The following is a 24,501-nucleotide window of genomic DNA, read 5'->3' on the forward strand; positions in this document are numbered from 1 at the left end:
TGCCAACCAGAATAAAACCATTTTACCAGAAGCTTTGAACTTGACATGTCTCAAAGGAAATGTAGAGTCCTGCTGCGTTACACAAACACAGTGCATTCAGGAACATACAGCTGGAGAAAGTGCTCCTAAATCAGGAGTTGGTGTCCTTTCCTCTAAAGCAACACTAAGCTATAGTAATTAGTAGGCAGTCACGTGGCTGGCAGCTTAAAATGTTGTGATATATTTGTCAAGATATGAAGTTGGTGTTTGTACAACATGTTGACAAGGCTGGCTTGCCTGGAAAAACATTCATGGCTAAACCGGCCTTATAGTTTGAGGTAGGCCCTATAATCTATTTTTATTATTGGTTATACAGTGCACTGTACCAATCCGTACATGCCATGTTGCTACTCTTGTGTGTCAGTGTTGAGCAAAATGAGCTTCATGTAAATGGATATAATTTAGATATGGTTTGCTAATCCACTCGTACACCATGGAAGAAAGCGCTGCATTAAAGTTCTTAGGTTCAACACTATTACTGTTTATTTTAAAAGAAATGCAGTTTGCTCCTCTTTCAAAAGGTAATAATGGCGCCTTTCAAGTTGCTTTAAAAATTGAGAGAGCTGCACGGCACTGCTATCAAGAATGTGCTGGCAACTGCAACAGTCCAGACTGTCATGGCCCAGGCAATGAACAGCCGTCCTGAATGATTCTTTGGCTTTCAACAAGGTTTTATTAAGGTCAAGCTTGCTATAGTAAATGTTGATAAAAGTTTTTTATGCAAATGAACGGAATTTGACATTGTCCTGTAAATTGCTAATGGGAAAAATATGTGTAATTATTGGCAAAAGCTTATTTGTTTAGAGAGGTTATTAGTAGAAGGTGGAACAGAATTACAAAAGGTAGACTACATCTGAATTAGGAAAATGCTGTTTTTTCTTCCTGACAACATTTAGCAGAGATTTCCTTTGATTAAACCCTTCCTGCTGGCAGAAAGCCCACAGATTACTTTCACCAAATCTCCCAGGCTTGAACAACTGATTACACTCTTACTGCAATGTCTGTATATTCCTGCTGCCTTCATAGTCATACCTTGAGTTGCAGAACTGTAATGCCTTTGCTCTTAGTTCTGTGGAATTCTGCTTGGTTTTGTATCCTAGAAGAGACAGTGCAGTTCTTGTCTAGGATATTGGGACAGAAATATAGGGTCCAGCTACAAGTTTGTGCACAAAGAGGGAAGAAGTTATCCATAATGAAAAATACAGTTATTTGCGTTCCTTCAGGATTCCTTTGAAACCCAGGTAGATCAGAAAGTCTTATAGAAATGATGTTTTGAAATTGGGACAGCTCTAGCTCACCTAATTAAGATAAAGTTAAAAGATTACTAACAAGCCTTATCTTTAATAAAGAAAAAACAAGAAAAAAAAAAGGAAGAGAACCTGTTGACATGTTGAAATTGTCTCTTTGCGTAGATGAGTGTCTTAGGATTAAGGACAATGTACTCTTCATGATTAATTGAGTCACGAAGTATGATCTTTATTCCATGGTGCTCTTTCTTGCAGTTAGGAAATCAGACATTTTGAGAAACAAGTTTTTGGTTCATTACTGTGCCAAGTTTCCTTTTGCAGCACTGATGAGGAATCATTAGTGAGCTTCGTAAGGCTTCATCATTCTCAGGGCAAATTTGCACATAAGGCCCAGGTAGCACTATGAAACGTATAGCAATTGCCTCTGCTTAGACCCCAGACCGACTGCCAAGGGTAGATGATGATCTTCAGAGGTTCATAAATCTTAATTTTATTTTTCGCTAGAAAAAAATCATTTTCAGAACCCAAAAACTTTTGTGGAAATGTACCAGTATCACTGAAGTGCACTCTGGGAAAAATTTCGGAGCTCCCTTAGAGTGTTATGATAATAGCAATTCAGGGGCATCCCCACGCTGAAGTATCTCCCCATCCTCATGATAATCAGGAAGGGGAAAAACCTCAAGCAAGGCATTTGTGGTGTGCATCTCTGCATCTTCTCTTGGAGCTGCTCCACTTTGTATAAATAAGTAAAGAGTTGAACCACAGAGATACTGATTGTTTGCAGGGCTAGGAGGGGAGAAGATTCCTTTTTATTATTTATCCATACCGAAAGAACTTAAGCGGAAAAAAATCAACAGATCCATCTCAAAAATAGTCAACAACCCTGTACTCAGGGTGCTCACACAGGATGTGAGAAACTAGTACAGACTTTTGAACCTTCTCTGTTCCAGTTGCATAATAATCAGACTATTTTAGGGTAACATTTTCTTCTATTGTATTTTAGGGGACAAAAAAACCCCACAACTTTGAACCAGCTTGGTGTTACCTTTCTGTAGAGTAGGGTATGTATATGTTGTGGGTTTTTTTTAAATCTCCAAAATTTTCTGGCATGAAAAAAGTTTCCCATCAGTTGTAATTTGGACCTATATTCATGGGAGGAGAAAACAACATGTTGGGCAATCTTTCTCAAAAAACAAACTCCTGAATCCAGTAGATTAATCATTAATGTAATGTATCTCACCTTCACCTGCACCTTTTTGTTCTTACTCTGCTTTTGGTTTCTTTTATTTCATCTACCTAAAAATTAGGGGCAGGTCATCAGTTGATATGAAAGAGTGCGTCACCACATAAATCAATGCCAAGCGCATGGTACGGGGCTTCTAAAAGAAAATATTAGGAAAAAATTCCTTCTCTGTGTGCTTCAGGGAAATGAACTGTTAATGAATATTGTGAAAGAGCTGAAATTTTCTGTAAGGGAAAGATTGACACAGTGTTTGTCAAGTTCTCAACTTGACGCATGGAGGAGCAGGTTGAGCTGTCTTGTGGTTTTTCTGGATGACGTTTGTCCGTTGCCTACCTGTCATCCAAAACAAACCCTATCCCAGCCTGGCATTTTCACAGCTGCAGAAACAGTGACTGCTACTTACCATGTCAGCCCAAGGTTAGTAGCCTCTGGGATAATTTCCTGAGGCAATATGACACAGAAGTGTAGCAGAAATAATGATTGACTCGTTGTCCAGTGTAAAGATAATGTGTGACTAACACAGTTCATTCAGTTTAAACAGTAGGTTTCTTATCTATGACATAAATCTTATAATAGTGAGGCATATCTGACTTCCAAAGGAGTGTTTGTGTTCCTCCGAAAAAAAACCCAAAAATCCTACCAGTGGAAACAGTATTCTCTTAAAAACAGTTTAAGTGGGAAGTGAGATTGTGCTTAAAAAACTGGGGGAGAAGACCCACCGTTTTGATGTATTTGCACCATCTATTATATAATGCGATCTAATCCTGAGTGGAGCTCTTGAGCACTACTATAATAATATTTTGAATATATTAATAAGCAATGATACTAAACAAAAAAAAGATTATAAAAATATTTATGACAACAGTAAAGGTTCTGTTAGAATTATCTTATTCAAACCAAACCAAGTTTATCCAGCTCCTTAGTCTTATCATTTGTAGGCAAAAAGATTATTCACTTCTTCAGGAGTGTCAGAGATAAGAGTGTAATTTTACAAGAGGTGCAGCAGATGATCTGCTGATTTTATAGAGTGAGGGTCTGATTCAGCACATACTCACTGGGAATAACCTATGAAGAGCATCTATTCAGACAGGAACTCACATTTTCCTGTTGTCTCTGGTAGGGCACAAGAGTCCAGTGATACGGAGTGTGCTGCGAGCCTAAAGGCTGATTCAGACATCACTTGACCTGAGAGGGAAGCATTAAATCTAAGTAAATACTGAAGCTAACATCAACGCTTATTGGTTGCCTGTGTTCCTAGTTTAGGGGAGAGTGCAAAAGTGTAGCCTATTTGTGCCATGTAAATACACCCCAGCTAATAGGGTGTGAAGGGAAGAACATTTTCTTAAACGGGAAGGAGAAAAACTCTTTTCTGCTACTGCCCTTTATGCTGCTTTTGGGAATGAAGATGAGTGAAGTTGCGCGTTCTTGTATTTCTTCTTTTGCTCTGTTGGGAAGAGAGCAGGCTTCCTGCTTACCCCATCTGGGGCAAGGCTGAGAGGTTTCCTCTCTCCTGCTATCTCCAGGGCCCCAGTCACCAGCTGCTCTCTCTTGCCATCGGTTCATTTATTGACCTTATCAATATCATGCAAATCTGGTTCAAATTAGAATTGCCACCAGAAACACATGGGACATTTTTAGAATGTTTTCCTTAGTAAATAGGTGTGTATTACAAACAGCCACCTAGTAACTTTTGAAATCTTTGACCACTGTTAACTAAATCTGATAGTGAGGTAGTGATTTATGAAATTTATTAAATATAAACTGTGTAGAAGTGGGCAACTTTATAGAGGAGTCTATTAACACTGTCTCTTAAGAAAAAAACCCTGCAGTTTGAGCACATTTCTGGTTAGACACCAGAGGATCTAGATGGAGAAGAGCCAATGTGAATGCCTCAACTCTTGGAAAGCTTTCCTTCAGCTTTCCTGTTTTACCAGACACCAGGAACTCTACTGAGGTTTCTCTGGCAAAGACCAGCTGAAGCGTTTTCTAAACTTTGGCATTTATAATTTTTTAATATAGCGTGAGCTCAGGCTGCACCATCGAGTGGGTGAAGTTTAAAAGTCAAATCCTCCCGGAGACACAAATGCTTAGGGAAACAGACTTTGTTAGTTCTGGTATTTACAGATTATCTTTAATTTTATTTCATTCTGCAATGATTTCTGAATATGCATTGGTAAAGTTTTTGAGAGGAACTCTCAAAACCGAACGGGGATCCTGAATTTTTTTCCCAGGTGGGACCCCCAATTTTCACATTTCAGCTTGATCTAAACAAGTTCCAGTCGGTAATAAAGTTTTGTGACAGAACAGAGTTTCTGGGTCCTGGAGCTATTGACATCTCAGACGAAACCAGCAATAATCTGCTTAAAAGTGAAGTTGATGGTTTCAAATGGGCTTGTATTGTTTTTTGATGAAAACTTGAACTATTGCTTTGTATCCTGGTCATATGTTCTAAGAAAGTAGGAAAACAAAATTGTCTGTAGGTCTTTTTAACATTAAAGTTTTACCCATATAAATTTAGTGATTTGTATTTCTTGTTTTCATTGCAACGTCCACAATAATATACATGAGTTGTGCTCTTCAGCAGAATCCTGATGGGGATAATGTAATATCCTTTGATCCTTTCTACTAGGGCCAGAGAACAGCAAACATGACAGCATGGCTATTTGAACCACCCACCTTCTGCCAAAAATGGCTTTTATTTTTTCCACTGCTAATTTAATCACAGAATCACAGAATGGTTGAGGTTGGAAGGGGCCTCTGCAGGTCATCTGGTGTAATGTCCCTGCTCAAGCAGAGCCACCCAGAGACAGTTGCCCAGGACCATGTCCAGATGGGTTTTGAAGCTCTCCAAGGATGGAAACTCCACAACCTCTCAGGACAACCTGTGCCAGTGCTCAGTCCCCTCACAGTAAAAAAGTTTTTCCTGATGTTCAGAGGGAACCTTCTGTGTTTCAGTTTGTGCCAGTTGCCTCTAATTTTGTTCTGCTTTGAAAATCTCTCACTTCTCTCGTAATGTTGAATGAACAGCAGTATGGTCCTCTGAAGCAAACTTTTTTACAGCTACAGGGAGAACTGATCTTGAGGATACATCCTCTAACCTAGAAAATATATTTTCCATATGATACAAGAAATAGGGTAAGAAAGCAGCTTGAGCAATGAATCCATTGTTGAACTTCTTGCCCATAAGCCTGAGTACAGAATCACCACAATTACAACTGCTGGGGAAAAAAAAAAGAGAGAGATTTAAAAAGAAATTGAGCTTTTCTCAAAATGCAGTTTGTTCATGAAAAGAAAGCAATAAAAATGCATGCAAATGACATTTTGCTACTTGCAAATCAAGAGCCTTCCTCTTTTTCTTTATTTTGAGCAAGGCAAGGGAGTGACAGTGGTCCTTGGGGCAGATTCTAACAGGCAGTGGAGTAAGGAATGTATTAGTCCTTTGCCAAAGTGGTCGGGGGGAAGGGAGCCCTGGGTAGGGATGTGCAGTAATGAAGGAACGTTCTTTTGGCCTTGTTGGATATTTGATAAGAGCAAAGAGTGAATCCAAACATTCACACTGCAAAAATTTTTATGTGCGCTGTCATTAAAGCAGTAAATTATTTAAATATGCTGCATGTACTGAATGTGCATTTTCCTGCTTGGCTTCGATGAAAGATAATTTTCTGATAGTCTGCTGTACTGCTCTGGCATTGCAAGACTGTTTCTTAGAATGAATTTGCAAATATTTAATACTTTCAGACTTTAGAACAAATTATATCAGTACGAGAAACTTCATTCCATAGTTTTTTCCATGAAGTAGACCAAATGTTTAACAGAAAAAAACAGAGGAAGCCAGCACAAGTAACATCCCCACATAGTGAAACTGACCTACATAGTGAGAGCCTAATGATAGAGTTCTTCTATATTTATATGAGTCAAAAGTGCCTTATTTGCTCTGAAACAACTGTAATAGGCCTGCACCAAGAGCCCAAAAACTTCATAGATATTTGCAGCCTTCCTCTTACCTGGTTTTGTAAGAATATAAACACATGTTATTCATACCTTTGCCCTTGAAATACAGTCTCAGGGTATAGAGATATTGTTGTATGGCATATGTGGATTTCTCTGAGACCATGAGAGAAATACAAAATGTTGGGGGGAAAAAAGCCCACCTTTTTTCCTCGCTCCTCATTTAATGTGTGTTTTGTCTACCTATTCCTTTATACAGTCCTTTTTTATAATATAAGCGTAGTCAAGTATTTTGACAAGTTGTGCATAACTGGACTTTTATCATTTTGCTCCTATTATTTCCTGGAGGTTACTACATTCTCTGTTCAAGGAGATAAGGCAGTTTCTGTAGCCTAAGGCTAGTGCTACTGGCATTGTATGAAACAGTAAGTTGGGGGAGTCCTGCAGTTCATCACATCCTGAAAGAGGACTAGTCCTGGTCACTGGGATACGGTCTGTCTATGCATAAGGCTACTAAACGGTACAAAGTTTTTTTCTTCACTAGCATGGAAACTTGGAGAGATGCCTGGCATGGAAGAACGTGAGTGTTCAGACTGGGACCGTCAAAGCAGTTTCTGAGAAACCTGCTGCAGCTGAGTTGTCTTCCCAGATGCTTGTTCCAAAATCTGATCAAGAGAATTTTGTTTTACTTGCGATTGTGGAGGGATGTCTGCAAATTTCTAGACGTTAAACAAAAATATGTTTCATAATCACATTTTAACAACAGTTAGACATATGAACACTCCACAAAGATAGCCTGTTAAGTCACAAAATTTGTGATTTTCTCAGTAAAACCTAAAAACAAAATGAATTTTTTTTTCAATTGTAAAATGGGTGACTAAGAAAACAGAGACTATTTCTATGCTGAATCAGTGCTATGTTTAATACATCATGCCAACATTGGCAAAAATGTCAGTCACTTCAATATATAGGCCATCAGCTAAGGCTGTAAGTACAAACATCCTCATTTACAGAAAAATTCTTAGTTTGAACCACAGAGGACTGAAATGCTGTAGTAGTAAGAGAAACTGAAACTCTTGGCCCAGCAATTCTGTTACTCCAAACTTCAAGCTTACACTAGGTAGAAGAGCAAAAAGGCAGTCAGAAAATTCAGGGAAGGTGTCCAGGGTCTGAGTCTCACAGTAGATCTTCATCTCGTCTTCATTTAGATTAGCCTGGAGGTTTCCAGAGCTGCTTCCAGCTGCCTGCATTCACCAAGCCTATCTGGATCATGCCACTACTCAGCAGTGACCTTGTCTTGCCTCCAAGATGCTCCCTGTTTAAGGCAACACAGTGGTCAAAGCACTTGGCCACTGCGTGCTTGCTGAGTCAATTCTTTTGCAGCCTCTGTGCATCACTCAGACAATCTCAACCAATTGGACAACAATGGGAATCTGCACTTAACTTCTTCCTTCTGCTGTGCTGAAATTCCTTAAAGTACTGAAAACCTTAGTACAAATATACTAGAGCGTTAGTAGAAAAGTCTAGCATTGCTTTTTGTTTTCTGGGAATAATAGGATGCTGTGTATGAAAATCATGATGAATTGTTAAGTGAAGTGGACACTATTCCTAGTTATTGCCATATAGTAATTTCCTGTTTGAAAAGTTTGAACAGAAGTTGTTCCCGAATAAGGCTGTGAATGCAAGTACAACTCTCTCTGGTGTTGTGTTAGCAGCTGTGCTAAGAATCAAGTCTTTTATAAAAACAGACAGTAGAGCACCCTTTTTAAAAAAAAAATAGATTTGCCCCACCAAATGATTATGGCTGAGCTTTTTGTTTCTGATGGGCTTTCATTTGTATTTTCTACGTACCATACTGAAAGCTACACCTGTGGTAGAATTGTTTGTAGTAGTTTGTGAACTGCAAAGAGAACATTTGCTGTCACTTCCTTTTTAAAAAAGCATACATGAAATAACATGCAAAGTGCTAAAGCAACTGATGTTAAAATGTATTTCTCTCCTTCTTATTAAGGCCTAATGACATATAAAAAGAAGCTTCAAAATTTCAAAAAACCCTCTCATTTACAGAAGTTAATCTGTTTTAGGACTTCATCACTGGGGAGTGGGGGGGAGGAACTTGGATCATGTGCCTATACCAAAAAACCTGATGAGTAGATCAGTCCTGGCTGGGAATGATTACAGGGTGCTACCTTAGAGGTAACACAAAGGTCAGAAACAATGTTGTGGGGCTGTCAAAGATGTGTGGCTGATAATTATTTTTTTATTCTTAGCTTAGCGGTGACAGGGTGCTATACTTGAAAAGCTGTTAATCTCGACAACATTTCCCACCATATTGTGTAACAACAGAAGTGTGGGCCAAATTTACAGCCTCACTAACGTTTTGGAAAAAGCTTCCCTAGGGTTGTTCTGCCCTTCAGAACGGTGGGAACAAAGCTTGTTTGATGGGTACTTTGTCACCCTTTTAGAAAGGGTTAGAAAACCCTTTTATTTCCATTTAAGCTATCAGGGCTGGCCTGGCGGCCCTGCCATATGAGAACTGGCAGGAGGTGCTGAGTCCAGCAAGTCTTTAGCCCAGCATTGGCCATCGGTTTACTTCGCCTGAGGGGTCAGTCGGGTCCCCATGGCAGCCACAAACTCTTGGAGTGTGGGAGTCAGGAGCAGCAGATGGTGAGAAACGTCCTAAGGGTAGTGGGACTTCCTTGTGAGTGATGGATTCTGGTTTCTAACGTGCTTTGAGGTACACTGGGAAGGTATATATTCAGTAAAGTTTCCTGAATGTAAGGTGCTGTTGGTAATATATATTATTGCTACAAGGCTAACAAGAAACCTAAGTTCTAAAATAAATAACAAACTAAGCGTTTTAGTACTTTTACCTAAATATGGTATCCCTCAAGCTTATTTTGTTGTTTTCATACTTCTCAGAAAAACCTTACCCTCTTACTTAAGCATTAGAAGGGATGATGTTTACTTGTGAAGAAAAACACAGGTTTCCCCATATCTGATTTTCAAGAACTGCTGAAAAGGGCAGGCATGCTGCAGGCTAGCAACAAAATAACGTCATACAGATTCGTTTTACCTCAGTTCATTATGCTTTTTATCCTCAATGAAAGCATTGTGTAAGGTCATCAGATAACTATGCATACATTAACCACATCTCCGCTTCATCAAAAGCACGTAATGCAAGACACTTACAATCATATTATAAACAAAGTTATTTCTATTTCCAGTACTGATCTTGATGAAATCTACAGTGTGAGATCAGTAAGCCAGTCGTGTTCAAGAGCTAGTGAGCTGTGATGTCTGCTGCGTTGCAGAACGTCACGGATTCTCTTCTGATGGATAAACAGGATGGAAAATCCTGACTGTATTTGCCAGGGGAATTCTTTTGGATCAGATAGCACTTATAGTAAGTACGACGCGTCTGAAAGAAAGTATTTACAATTCAGTGGGGATAGTTTTTGTTGAGTATCGGTTAGTGTTGTTTGCTGAAGTGGTAGGTTAATCATGGTACAGGCAGGCACTGCAAAATTTTCTTTAAATTGTTCTGACAATTAATCTCAACCCAAACAACTTCTTGCATTGCCTTTTTCCAGAGGTGAATGGACATCATTCAAAATTGTGGAGTGTTTTTGCAATAGCCACAAGTATGTAAAGTTTAACAGCTGTGAAGGAACCAGAAGCTTTTGGGCATGTGGTCCGAAATGTAAAAAGATACGAAGCTAGTATTCTAAATGTTGAGCAGTAATCCACTGAGCTATTTGGCAGTAGTCCATGCTGGGGTGTTTTATTTAAAAAGGAGTTTTAGTTAATTTGTTTGCCTGATTTTTTTTGCTTGTCTGACATTTTGAGAATAAGGTTAATGTGATGGGAAACAAGTTAAGGAAGATGTTTTAGATGGGAATAACAAGGCCACTGAAAAAATACTTCTCTACCTTGGATTTATGTTTTCATGTAGCTGATCCAGAAGCATGCATGCCAGGAGTTTCAAAACTCGATGTTTCAGATACACAGCTTGCAAGACAGCGTGCCTGTGCTAAAACTCACTCACCTCTGAGTTCAGTGTGGAGAAGCATTCTCCCCTTCTGATCTACATCAGAAATAAAGTAGCCAGGCTTTGTAGGTGAGGTATAATCCCAGGTATGGGATTATTTTTCTGAAATTATTTGCATACTGACAGATCTGCTGCTGGAGAGTTATTGAAGGGAGTATCTTCCCCTCTGTGAAACTTCTGCAAGTTTTAATACAGGTAGCTCCAGCGTGACATAGAAAAAATTTTGGTTAAACCATGACTTTCCATGCTGTTATTTGGTCCATTTCCCATATTGCGTTGCTGGGTGCAGATCCAAAACTTTCATCAGCCTTATTTTGCTTAGCGCCAACATGTGATACTTCGTTCACACACACACACAGGCTTTTGGGTGAGAGCAAACCTTGCTGCAGTTATTTGAACACTCCTTTAGCTCCAGGTACTTCGTCAAGCCATCGTTATCTCGAACACTTAACACGTGTTTTCACATCTTCCCCACACTTTATAAACATTAACCCCTTCCTTCTCATGGTTCACCTGTGGGTGGTGAAGAAAATACGGGGACGACGGCTCGGAGGGTGCTCCGCGCCGGGTTTTGCGAGGCTCCCGGCGGAGGATGGCGGGGGGTGGGTGTGTGTGTGTAACCGCCGGGGGGGGGGACGGCGGGTCCCGCCGTCCGAGCTGCCAAAACAGGAAGCGCGGTGTCCGCGGAGCCGGGGACCGCGCTGATTCATCGCCGCCCCGCCGCCAGGCCCGGCCTCCCGCCGCCGCGGGCACGGCTGCCCGGCAAGGGGCGGGCCCCGGGGCGGGCAGGGCACGGCCAGGCCGGGCCGGGCCGGGCGACGGAGGCGGCGACGAGGCCGGCCGGCGGAAAGTTTAGCGCTGGCCGAGGTGGCGGCCCCGCGGAGGGGAAGAGTCGCGCTGCCCGGGCCGGCAATATGAGGGAGCAGCACTCATGTGCGGGCACCGGGCAGCGGAGGATGGAGTCGCTGGAGCTCGCCGCTAGCCCTGCGAAACGCTTGCGGACTGAGCACGCCTTTCCCTGTCTCTTCGCAGAGGAGGCCTACCAAAAGCTGGCCAGCGAGACCCTGGAGGAACTGGACTGGTGCCTGGACCAGCTGGAGACCCTGCAGACCCGGCACTCCGTCAGCGAAATGGCCTCGAACAAGGTAGGAGCCCGCCGCCCACCCGGGGGTCCCCCCCCTCACCCGGCAGGGTTCCCCCGGGCGGCCGGGACTCGCCGGGAGAAGCGGCCCCGGGCCGGGAAGGGCGTCCTCGGCTGTCCTGTGGGTGCTCGGGGGAAGGAAAGGCTTTTGTTGTGGTTTACGCGCAGTTTTTCTTAAATTTCGGGACAAGTTGTGAAAGTGGTGCGGGTCTCGGAAAGCCACGCTGTTACCCTGGGCGTCTCAGTTTAAAAAACACGAAAAGAGGTGGGTTTTGGCTGCAGACGGTAATGCCTTCAGTTGCTCTTTATTTTCACAGCATCCCATGCTGAAGGCAGGGATCTTTCCTAGAAAATGGTGTAGAAAGTAGCGTGAAAAGGTGGCGAAGTTGGTTCTTGATGCCAGGGGAGCTGCGGGCTGAGTTGTGTTTGTGAGGAGTAACGCTAAGAGCTCTCGTAACGCGATTTGCTGTGAAAGAACACGCTCGGAAACGAGGTCACAAAAGTCGCGATAGACACCCCGGATCCAGAGGTGCCCTTCTGGGACAGAGTGCTCCCGGGAAGCGGAGGATGCCTGGCAGCCGGGGACTGTGTGCCGGTAGCTGAGCCCTGCCTGTGCGTCTGCGCCTGTGTTTGTTTTGCAGCTTGTTGAAGCAGAGTTTCCACACGCTCCATTCATAACTACTCTTTCTTTCACGTTTTTTTGGTTTGCAAACAAGGTGTAGCTACGTTTCTGGAGTTAATTGCTAAAGTCGAATTAGTACGCCCGCTGTCTTGCTTCAGAATTTATATTTGTCGTCAACGGATACTCTTGAGTATTTGGGGAGCTACATGTACAATGAAGGAGAAGAAGAAAGTTTTCATAAAATAGGATAGTTTTGCGTCTTAAGTCTGCAAAACCAGCTGACGATCTCAATTTTAGCACCTTTTAATCATTTTAGCTGCAATTAGGACTTTTTTTAAAGTCAGAAAATAATAAGTGTTTTTGACTGGGCTTATGCCATTTTAAAATCCTTTTGTCTTGCTTTGACTGCCCTTACCAAATATCTGCTGTTTCTTATTGACTGTTTTTACGTCCATGTTCAACTCAGCCTGAGTGTGAGATGTGAGATGTTCACACTGTTGCAGGTTTAGTCCCATAATATAATAGCCCTTTTGCCTTTCTTGTCTTTAGAGACACTTAGCAGCAATTAAAATCTCTGTTTTAAGAGTTGTCTGCCTGGCATTGCCCTATTCTCAGAACTGTGTTTTCAGTTTTTATTGCCAGTTGAAAGGTTCCATTATTCAGGGTGTGTTGTGTAGGTACAGGCAAGTTACAAAGTCAAGAGTTCCTGAGCATCTTTTAGCACTACTTGAATTTAGGGACGTTGTTTTCAAAGGGAGCTAGATCAGACCAACATGTAGGGCCTGATCTTTCCTTGCAAACAAGTTTGAACACCTATCGGTTCCCCAACTTGTGATGTCTGTAAAGCCACTCTTTCCCAAGGTCCTGGACTTTCTTCAAGTATTTATTTATTACCTCCCTAAACCAGATTGGATATGCAGTATATTTTATGAACAATGATGGCAAGCTGTTTTTACAATGAGACAAAACTCATTGCGAATCAATATATCTTGTTTTGCCAAGTATATTCAGATTTTTACCTAAAGAGGATCTGTTTTTAAAATAAAACGGGACAACTGATTCACATCTTCAAGTAAACACAAAGGTGCTACATCTGATACTATGTTTTGTTTGTATTTGTTTGAACTAGTTAAAAGAATTGTTTGCCATCGATTACAGGATAAACATTCTCCACATGTGTTTATTCAAATGAAACGGGAAATGTGATTCAGAAGAAGTTTTTCATCTTGTTGTTTCCAACATAAGGTCAAGTAGACAAGGGATCAATGGGGGATACACATTAAACCCAGTTGTCATGGTTAATCTGAAGGTCAGTAAGAGTGATGCCAAGCTATACATCAAAACTGGAATTTTTATATTGTGGTAATGTATTGCCTCAGTCTGGTTGATCTACCAAATATGTATGTACATGTCTAAAGCACTTCATTGCTACTTCTTCTTGTTTCATGTTACGGTATTTAGGAAGAACCCGGTATTACTGTATTGTGAAAGAATAGCTGCTGTTTGGTTTTGCAGGTCATACTCAGTTCTTAAGATAAACCTTTTTTCCCTTTTTTGGGAAGTCTGCCCACCTTGTATAGAAATCTGTGACATCTTTCAGTGTTTGGTTTTTGTTTTTTTAAGAAATGAAACAAATAATAGTTAAAAAAAAAAAAAGTAAATCAGTGCCACTAACCATAATGTGAGCAATCTTTAATATAAACCAGCAAGCCCACATAATAATGTGAGAAAGTTTACTGCAGGAGGATTTTAATTTAGGTGTGAAACAGGTTGTTCTAAAGAATAATTTTATTCTTGATTATTAAAACGTTATCCATCACTTACACAGCACCTCCTATTGTAATATAACTGCAACATCTCTGTGAGCCATACAAGTAAATTATACTGTTTTAGTTTATAGGCAAACTGAAGTAGAGAAACTTTGCTCAAGGCTGAGGACATAGACTTCAGTACAGCAATGAGTATTCAAGAGTACCCAGTTCTGTGTATCCCAAGAGTAAGTCCTGTGAAATCAGATGAGAAAATCAGGAAAAGGAATGTTGTTGGTACAGAGTATGGTTTCTCACCATTTTCCCCTCTTTCCCGTTCTCTGGGTTTCTTTAAGAACTAGCCTGCAAGATTGATTGGTGTTTTTTCCGGACTCCCAGCTACTTCCCTTATTTTTTTCCCCTTTTTTTGTTATGTAACAGCATTTTTGTCAGTGTTAGTTTTCCTTATTTTTGTGGACATGTGTGAGACATAAGGGGTGGCATAAGAACTGAGCTCTGCACCTGATAAGAGCTTTTGCCCATCAAGCAAAGGCTGACATAGTAGAGAAAAAAAAAAAATCCAGGTAGGAAGCAGTATTATGTGTCCTGAATGCCTGAAGCAGGCCAGAGAGTGAGTCTTATCTCCGATCCCTCTCTGTGCATGGAATTGGCAGTCTGAACTGTCGATTGCGTCTGTGTGGAATCCCCTTACCATCAGTAATGCCTGCACTGGGCTCGCGTTAGCATATCCAAATCCAAGGGTATTTATTTTGTTTAGATGACCCTAGTGCTCACTTAGCAGTAGTCTATGACGTGCCAGCTCACAGCTTTGGATTACTGAATGTAGGATGACGCAGATAGATGAAAAGATCCTCCTTCTTCCTGCTTAAAATGGCTTGAAGCAGTAGGCATGGGGTGCTCTCCACAGTCTCCAAATGAGCCCCAGAATGTTGTGGCAGTAAGCGTAACCTCAAAAACTTTGAAAACATGCTCTAAGTATGATCTGTAGGAAGCTAGCCATGATGCTTGGCTGCCAAAGTTGCAGCAGGATGACTAGTAATATCCAGATGATGTCCCATTTCCCTGCCATCCCTGTGATAAGCATATTTCCCAGTGCCTGGAGGCATTGCACATCAAGTAACTGATGGGTAGATCTGTAGTGCAGCCGTACGTGTAGTTCGTAAATAAATCTGGTTTCGAAAGGACATAGTATTTAAAAGTATTGTCAATTGTTGTTATGTTGTTATGAATCTTACAGTGCTTGGTGTTTTCTTAAATACCAGCTTCTGGAATCAGATACTAACGAGAGAATTCCAGCTTCTTTTTAAAAAGAACACAGGAATTTTCTTGTCATCATACTCCTGTAGAAACCCTGTAAAGTCTTGAAAGGCTCTGAAACTAGTAAACAAATAAGAAGCACCTTAAATTTGGAAAATTGAGTAAAATGTCTTTCATTTTTGGAGACCTATTTCTGATTTTCTGTACCATGTACTGTTAATATTGGCTAGCGTCAGTGGACTGTGGCTCTATTATTGTATTTTTCTGCGTGATACTTACTTGAACAGAAATAAATTCATTTTAGGAAATAGTTTGCCAATTTGGGTCACTAAAGACAGGATCCCAAGGCATAATTGCATGCCTCTGTTTAACTGTTGTGGTTTACAGAGATGCTAACCCATATCAGTTTCTGCTAAACTGAATTGTGAGTAATATCTGTGCTGAAAAACATAGTTTTTAGGTGGTACTAGCTTGCTGATTATGACTTCTAACTTTATACACAGGTACACTTTAATATACTTTACAAGCAAATTATCTTTTTAAAATTTCCAGATTGCAGGCTGATTTTCTTCTTATTATTTTAATAATTTGATCTTTTGTAATGAATAACTCCCTTTTTTTTTTTTTCTGCCAAACAAGATTAAAACAAAAATTAATGGATTTTAAGCTCTCCGGGAGAAGAACAATGTTCTTCCAGTATGCAGTTTGGCAATACCTAGCTTAAGTCAGCATTACTTGTAGATTAGTCAAACTTGGAGTAATACTTATAATGAAACTGATATGCAGAAGTGTATTTTCACTTTGGTAATGATGATTTTGCAAGCATCTCTAGTGTGTTGGTTTTGTGCATCTGAGTATCTGAATTTAGACATGGAAAAAGCTTCAGTTCATGTTGCCTCTGTTTCAGTTTTAAGTTTACTGCAGATGACAGCGTTTTTGCAGGAATTGCTGATAACGGCTAATGAACAAGAGTTTGGAAAAGGTCACTCATTGAGTATTTCTTTCCCACTGCAAACTTAATGTGAATGCCTTTTCTCCAGGAAGCTTTTTTAGGTATCAAAGCTAAGAAGATTTAGATTTCATTTAGTTTGACCATGTTAACTATGAAACTGCTTTTTAAGTATAAAGTATTCCACAGTTGTCCAGCTTGTATACCTGTATGTGCAAATGCTCACAGATTAAAGCAGAAGTCTATTTACAGACCGTTGCTAGTGCTAGTTCCTATTAAACAAACTTTTCTGAGATCATTGAGTGCTTTGAAGGTGCCCAAAGCATCAGTGTTATCAACCAACTAACTTCCAAAGACTAAGCTATTGTAATACTTGGTGCAAATGTTAGTGGCATTTTGGTTTATGTTTATGGTCCTGTACTTGTTGCCGGTAATCTTAATGATACTTTATTTTAAAAAATTACCCACCTCTAAACATTTAATGTAAACTAAAGTTACACTTGAAGGAAACAAAGACAACTGGAAATCTTCTGTGCGGTTACCTTTTTTCTTTTTTTTTTTTTTTTTTTAACATTCCCTCCTGAAGTCCCCTGCCAATTTGATCTGTTTTGTAATCACGTTTTCCTGCTGCAAAAAAGTTATTTTTCCTTCCCTCCTTCAGAGCGCTAAAAGGCTCACACAGGCGACGGGGAGCTGACTAACATAATATCCAGGGAAAGAGTGAGGCTAAACTAATCACTTAGCTGAAATAAAGGGCCGTGTATACATTCCCTAGCATGCTTGGAACAGAAGTGCTGTTTCACCTCCGCTGGGTTTTCCCGGGGGCTGGGGGAGCCCCGCCGCCCGCATTCCTGCATGACCCTCGCTGGGGCCAGAAGACGCCTCCTGCCTCTTGGCAGCTCTTCCCAGGCACCAGCCTCTGGATGGAGAAGCAGCAGCCTGTTCCCACAGGCTGACAGTGGCGCTCTGGGTTTCCCCACGCCCAGAATTTATGGAGCTGACGACAGGCTCAGGCTCCTGATTCAGTCCATTCATCTGTTTTATCTTGGTCTTGTTCTGTGGAAAAGCTTAAGGGCTGTGGTGGTCAGTAATTTCGGAGGAGCCTAGACGGGCTGAGTTGCGAACTAGTAAACATGGCTTATGCCACTGGCTCAGTCTTTTATTAACAGACCATTTTTTAGCATTGTCTTCTTTGAATTCTTGCTGACGGCTTTGGGGACGGGTTTGTTGCACGGTTAGGAGCTTGTCTTCAGAAATAACATTTCATATGTAAGAGCATAATTTTTTTTTTTTTGCAATACTTTTTCCAAATATGGAAGCTGAGCCAGAGTAAAATTATATCATCTTCTCTCATAGCCACCGATTAGAGTGACCTGTTTCCAATTAAGGGATAGGATAATGTTGTCATATCCATTTAAGAAGATTTAAACATCCGTCATTCCCTTGGGTTTCAGCTATTGCACGTGAAAAATATATGCTGGAAATGTAAGAGTAGAAAAGAAATTTGTTGTTGTCATGACTAAATTGTTGCAGAGCAGGCAGCATCTCTGTGTTGATTCTCAGATTTAAAGAGCTTGGGTATCCAGATGAAAAACTTGATGGGGTTTGTTGTGTGGCAGTCCTCTTACATAATGTCTGTCAATGCCACTGCACTTGTCCAGCTGACATGATGGTTTAATTGGTTCTTTTGTTCCCGGATCTTTCTAGGAAAATCTGAGGATTTGGTTAGCACTTTAGAGTGCTGTTTCTGATGAAGATTACAATTAAGGGGCAGCTGTTAGTAAGAAAAAGCTTGTTGAGTGCAGCACCAGGGAATTTTTTCTATTCATTACGGATTTCAGTTTGTGCAGTGAGAGAGTAAAGGGATACTGATAATGTGGTGGCCCTGAATTTGAGTTAATGCGTATTTGTGCGAGTTCCTGAGTTTTGTTGTGCTTCATATCAAAAGAAAAGAGGACTGTGGAGGTAAGGAAGGACTACCTTCACAGGCACAATCACACCTTCCCATGTGCTGAAGCCAGCCCCAAAGGATTTTAAGACCTCTGGCCTGGAGTGCAGTTTGCTGTGCACAACCTTATTTGCTCCCGTGTAAGACTACTCATGCTTCTGGAGCACAAGCAGACTTGCCCTCGGCTAACGGCAGTGATGAGTGAGGTGTTCATATATATGTATATAAAACAAAGAGATGGCACTTTGCTGGCTGTGTTGCACGAGGACAGGCTGCATTGAGGTAACGGGTGAAACTTGCTCTCGTGCATCAACCACTCCTTGTCGTTTATGAACACTTCCATCTCCTCAGAAACAAATGGATGGAGTAGTGGTATCAGTTTGGCAGTGGCTGAATCTCTTCTGTGGAAGCGCCTGCTGCTTCGGTAGGAGCTGTCGAGTTGGTGTCAAATGAGAAAATCATGAAATGCCCCGTTCTTCTGTGGGGATAGTAGGTGGGGGCTTTGGTGATATGATAAAGCTGTACATGTGTTGCTGAGAAAGTAACAAACGTGGTGAGCAAAAAGTTGTGAGCAGATCCTTCTCCTTCTGTGAGTACACAAAGGCAAATGTTCACCTCCCTAGGCCACGACAAGCAGGCACTTGTGATGTGGAAACATCTTAATTGGGTGGTGGGGTGAGCCCCCTCTGCTGTTTGTTGGGGCTCTTCTCAAACAGAAGTTCACCGCACTGGCTATGCCATTCTGGGCCAGCGGAAGGAGCCTAGATTTGACCCAAAGTGGTCGATACAAAAAAACCCTGGCATTTCAAGGCTCCAAAACAAGTTAGGAATCCTTAATCACAGATTCACTCTGTGGTTTACATTTTAGAAAAAAACTAATTGATTTCTGCACCTCTCATTCATGGCTTCTTAAAAAGTCCTGGATGTGAGAGCTACATGAGAGGAATGATGCCTTTCTGAGGGTTGCTATGATTTAACACTTTTCAGCTTTTTTGCTGCCTCCAGGATTGCATAGCTTCCCAGTCACTAATAACTTCATAATTTTTTCCATAAATAATAAGCAAATGGTCCATACCAGCACACGAACAGCCCTTTTTGTAGCCTCTTTAATTATAGGAAATGCCATAGTGTGAAAGATTCTTTCCTTTTAGTGTAATGGCACAGAACAGTATAGACAAAATGTTATGGAGTAAATAACTAGGACTTGACGTGGGAAAATAACTTTACTTTCAACCACCATAATAGAGGATTTGAAAATTATGACGTTTTTCCAGAAGTTGACTTATTTAAAATTAAAATGCAAACATTGATGTGCCTTTTTGTAGCACTTACAAAAAATAGATTATTTTTCTTTCAAAGATTTGGCCTGGAGAAGGCATCATGGACATGAGTACTTTGTAACTTCTTGCTTAATAATAAAGGTGGAATTCATGGCTACTGAAAGGCATGATAAGTATCTACACCCTTGTGGCTCCTTGTGACTGTTTAGAACCAAGAACTCCCGCATTGTATTCACAGTAGCATACTGCTGTAATCAAGGTTAGACTGTAAGATATGAAGCATTTCAGAGAGCAGTGGCATTTGTTTTTTTTCTCTTCTTTTTTTCCGTTTAATAAATTTTGTGTTTCCAATAAGAGGCAGCTTCTGCTATTTATATAAAGTTTTGGTACAATGAATGTGTTGTCTGCTGAAACATCAGTTCAGCCTCTGCCTCATAAAGAAACTACACTAAGAAACTGTTCTCCCCTCTTAGGTATGTAAGTAGGGGTTTTGGTATTATCTGCCAAAACTTTCCATGTTTAGGAGACCTAGCATAGAATAAGTGTATTATGGATGGATATGCCCTGTTCTGATTTATTATTTTTTAAATACAGCATGTCTCAATAGAAGTTGCTCCCAGTTCCAGTTAACTTGCAGCCAGTCCCCTGTGTAGCTGCAAAAGTGAATGTAGGCCAGCTAAGGTGTGATGGAGGGGGATGCTACTCACCCTGCCTTGAAAACCTCCTGAGCAGGGTGGTGGCCAGCACCTGCCTGTTGAGATGGGGTTCTCCTGGGGGAGCCGTACTGCGGTGCGGGCTGCTGCTGCTGCATCTGAATGTGCAGCCCGGGGAGACACAGCTGCGCGAGGCAGGTTCTGCCGGCCCTTGGCTCTGCTTGCCTGCTCCGGCTGTGGAAACGGGGCTGCACAGGCAATCATACAGCCTGCCATAAATCACGAGCAGCGGGGCAAGCTTAATCAGGCTGATGCGCAGGGCCTGTTTATGAGATTATCTACAAATAAAATTCAAACAGCTTGCTACTTCTATTAATTAAGTTGTAACCAACTAATGTATGATCAGCTAATGAAATTTAGCTGACTGAATAGTTCCATAAGATTCTTACAAGTTCTATAAGATTCCTCAGCAAGACAATCTTTAAGTAAACCCTCTGCTTGTAATTGCTAAGGAAATGCACCTGGTTTGTGTGTTTTTGCTATTGTATTTTTTTGGGGGTGGAAAGCAAGAGGACAAAGGAAAGTTAAACTGGCAGCAGACATTCCAGTTAACTTTGATTTTGATCTTTTATTACAGATAAGAAATGGCAGAGTTGTAATTAATATGGATATGTAGTTTTCCATAGTAATAGTTCATCTTTCCTGATCAAGGATAGTTTCTAATTTGAATAAAAAGTATGGAAGTAGCTTATGGATCTGTTCAAAACAGCCCGGAATATAAAACGCATAACATCAGTACCTGAGCTAGCTTTTCACCTGGGAAACAACACAGATCTTTGAGGTCATTTTTTCATCTACTTGTATGGCAAGTTACATTTAAAAAAAATTGCCTGCACTGTGGTGGACCATGACATTCATGTCACTGGACGTACAGATCAGAAGTATGTCACAGATTGGAAAACTGAGGTGGAGCAACTGAGATACGTTTGTGGTGGTCCAAGTCTGGAAACGTACTTCAGGGTGTCTTGTCGCCGCTGTCGGGTTGTCCAGCCGTGCTGTCCGCTTGGTGTCCACTAGCTCAGCGGCAGCACTCCCTGCGCCCCCCACTCCATATGTTCACCTGTAAGTTAGGTTTTCAGCTAGGAAGATCGCTCATTAGCAGGTTTCCTGAACATCAGAATGCAATCCACTCTCATCAACACTAGACGTTGGCAAAATATTAATGAGGAAGCAATTACTTTAATGTGCAGTAGTCCAGGTTGGTTTTCATGCTTCTCCATCATTCTCCGTCACTAGTTTAGTGTCCATTAATGGTAGCTTTTCCTTGCGTGTGCTTCTAAGCACCGTATACTAACTGGTGGTGTTTTCTTTTTGCCTGAAGTTTGTCTTTTTGAAGAAATTTATAAGCAGTTTTTTCAAAGTCATAAAGCAATCAAAGCAAAGTCAGTATGCATTTTATTCTGGAATAAACGGTTTGCCCTTGCAGGAAATGTGTATTGTTAACGGCAGCCTCATAACCATTCCGCTACATTGGCCATATTCCCCAGGTACATAAGACCAGGAGTATTGTTTGATGGATATAATGCTGTGTGGTTTTTAATTGAATTAGTTTACATGATTGAAAGGACCTGTTCAAGCAGGCATTAGCGTATTTAGAGGAGGCTATCTGATCTTCTTATGGCCAAGGTTGACTGCATAGCCTTAATGCAATAATTTTACCCAGAATTACAGACAACCTCACACTGCCAGCTGAGATACTAATGTTTTCATAAACTTGATTTTTGCAATTCAGAACAAACAGTTGTAACAGAGATGTCTTTTCTAATGGCCGAGAGCAAAATGACTAACTATACTGATATTTTAATTACCATAAATCAAATTTTAAGAGGAAGACCATCAAGTGGGTAGGTGGAATTTTATCATTAAATACCCTTCTTGTGTTGTATACTGATGCCTGACAATAGATAGGTTCAGGAAGGCGGCACTGCAGCAGTTGGTACTGAAAAAGTTATTTTAACTGCAGGGACTAGAAATGAGGGTGCCAAATATTTTTTTTCTTACTCTTTCTCAAGGTATTGGTGTGCTTTACCCACCATAAAATGTAAACTGAAAGGTACCTCACCCTGAAGGTTTCTTGTACATAGAAACAATGATTTTCATAATACATCAGCCAGCCATTGGAGCTTCAAAGGGTGGTCTAAATGAAGAGCAATTTTTGCAAAGTGAGGATATAATTCATGTGTACTCGTTGACATAAAGGAGCAGTTGTTAGTTTTCAGAGCTGATTGAACAAAGAAAGGATAAACACCCAAGATGATGTTTTGGCTGTGCTCTTTAGCAGTGTTTCTACAAACTTCATCCTTGGGACGCTGGAAAAGTAGTGCAACTCCAGCACGAAGGAATGGTAAGGAAAAGGCACAATAGGGGTTAGTGCAAGAACAAAAGAAAGAGCAAGATAGTGCTGTTTCATTAATAGAGCAAGAAAGAGTTTTAAGAGTAGAAACAACTGAAAAGTAGGCTGCCAAGTAGATGTAGACTGGAGCATCCTTGAGCATGTTATAATGAAAAATGGGCAAGATGGGCTAGAAAGTAGGCTTTTTATGCATGCAATCTTTTGAGCAGTTAATGTATTTTCTGTGCTTGAAATTTGCCAAACTTTATTGGCGCTGTTATAAGTAATGACAAATACAAGGAATATTTGAATTTTTATTTTTTTAAAGATTTGCTAACCTTTTTTTTTATTTTTTGAGAAAAAAGTTTTGCTGTGCTGTGTGAGTCTGCAAATGATTTTGAAGGGTAATGACTGGGCTCTAAGCTTTGCCACTGCTGGGTTTGCTGGTGGTTGGTGTTGTGGAGTATGTCAGCAGTATTGCGAATCTTTGGCTATTGTTGGCAAGCTTTATTGCCACAAACCGGGCATTGGTGTCTTTGTTTCCTGCTGTATGATGTGTGAGCCCTGATACATTAGAGGTGATGCATGGGTAGAATGAAACAAGCTATGAAATGCTAGGAATACATTTGAAAGTTAATGGTGAGCAGGTTTGTAAAGATTGTAAAGTTGGTGGTTTTTTTTTTTTTTTACTGTCCTCTTGATGTGTGAATTAAAATTGTCACCTCTGATGCTCAGTGGTAGCATCTCGGGACCCGGCGGGACAGACAGGTACTTGAAACCTTGCAAAACACAGTGTTTATTTTGCTTTCTAAACATGTGGTTCCCTGTGATTCTCCCTTCCTAGCCTTAGCTCACCCGCGTCCAGCTTTTGCTGCCACAGAAGACCCGAGTGCAAGGGACTTCTGCAGCCCGGCTCTGGATGGGTTATTTGCGTGCTGCCTAACGAGTCTGGGAGCATCCCTTGTGTGGGGCGTTGCAGGGAGCATGCTCAGATTCCTCAGCATCTCTGTCCTCTGCTGCATGCTGATCACCTCGCGCCGCCGCCGCTGCGGATGCGCGCTGTGCTGATGCAGGCACCATAATAGGAAGCACCTAGGCCTGTCATAAACAAACAGGTCTGGGGGGGGGGGAAAAAAAGAAAGAAAAAAAAAGTGCAAGCCTGACGTGTGGTGTGGCCATAGCAACCAGCAGAGATGAGGGTGCCATTTTGGAGTAAATGCAGGCTAGTGTGGCTCAACAAGAAGCCAGAAAGTATCTTTGCTGGATTTACAAAGCTGTTCTGTATGCGCACGTCAGGGGTTTTCTGAAACACACTACTTGCAAGAAGACAGCTTAAAAAAAAAAAACAAAATCTGAAATTAAGTATGTAAGGGTGTCTTTAAATGAAATTATTTTTCACTTGCAATGGAAACTTTAGCTGGAAGATTTATAAGCACGTTTACTCCTGAGAAATATTAATGTGATGAATTATTTGACAAATCATAAAATATCTCTTTGGATGCATAGACCTTAAAGCCCAGAGCTCAGATTTCTCAGTAAAATGACTGTGTTTTTCTTGTACTATGAAGCATGGCCAAAGTTTTGTATGTCTGAATACTGGACACAGGTAAGATTGCATTTCATAATTTGGTAATAAGTTGCTTTTTTTTCTTTACTTAGCACCAGTAAAAACAATTCTAGCTGGGAGGGGTTTTCTGCAGCTCTTTTTGGTTATTGCTAGAAAGGTTTCACAGGCTTTATTATAGGAGAGCTCTTAAAGCTCATCACTGTGAAGATGATGCAGCCGGTTGATGCGTAGTCAGAGCCTGGCATTTCTAGCACAGCTTTCAGTACATCCCTACTTACAGAACTTGATTTTTAAAATGGGTTGACTAAATTTTAAATACAAAAATATTAAAGTGCTGTGGAAAACTTCTGCAGAAACAAATCTTGACACTTGAGGGCTAAAACTTAAGTGATGAT

General features: G+C 40.9%; 1 protein-coding gene across 9 annotated transcripts in view; it reads left to right on the forward strand.

The window, feature by feature from the left end:
• The window catches only part of PDE4D (phosphodiesterase 4D), a 624,128-nt gene that overhangs the window by 561,632 nt on the left and 37,995 nt on the right, over positions 1-24,501 (forward strand). For all 9 annotated transcript variants that reach the window (XR_008463832.1, XM_054185815.1, XM_054185814.1 and 6 more), the window contains one exon: positions 11,561-11,673. Coding sequence is in view for 8 of the 9 variants with exons in the window: in XM_054185815.1 (XP_054041790.1) it covers positions 11,561-11,673 (113 nt within the window). In the remaining variant the exon portion in view is untranslated. The remainder of the gene's footprint in view (positions 1-11,560; positions 11,674-24,501) is intronic.

This window comes from Rissa tridactyla, chromosome Z (assembly GCF_028500815.1).
Source record: "Rissa tridactyla isolate bRisTri1 chromosome Z, bRisTri1.patW.cur.20221130, whole genome shotgun sequence".
NCBI lineage: Eukaryota > Metazoa > Chordata > Aves > Charadriiformes > Laridae > Rissa > Rissa tridactyla.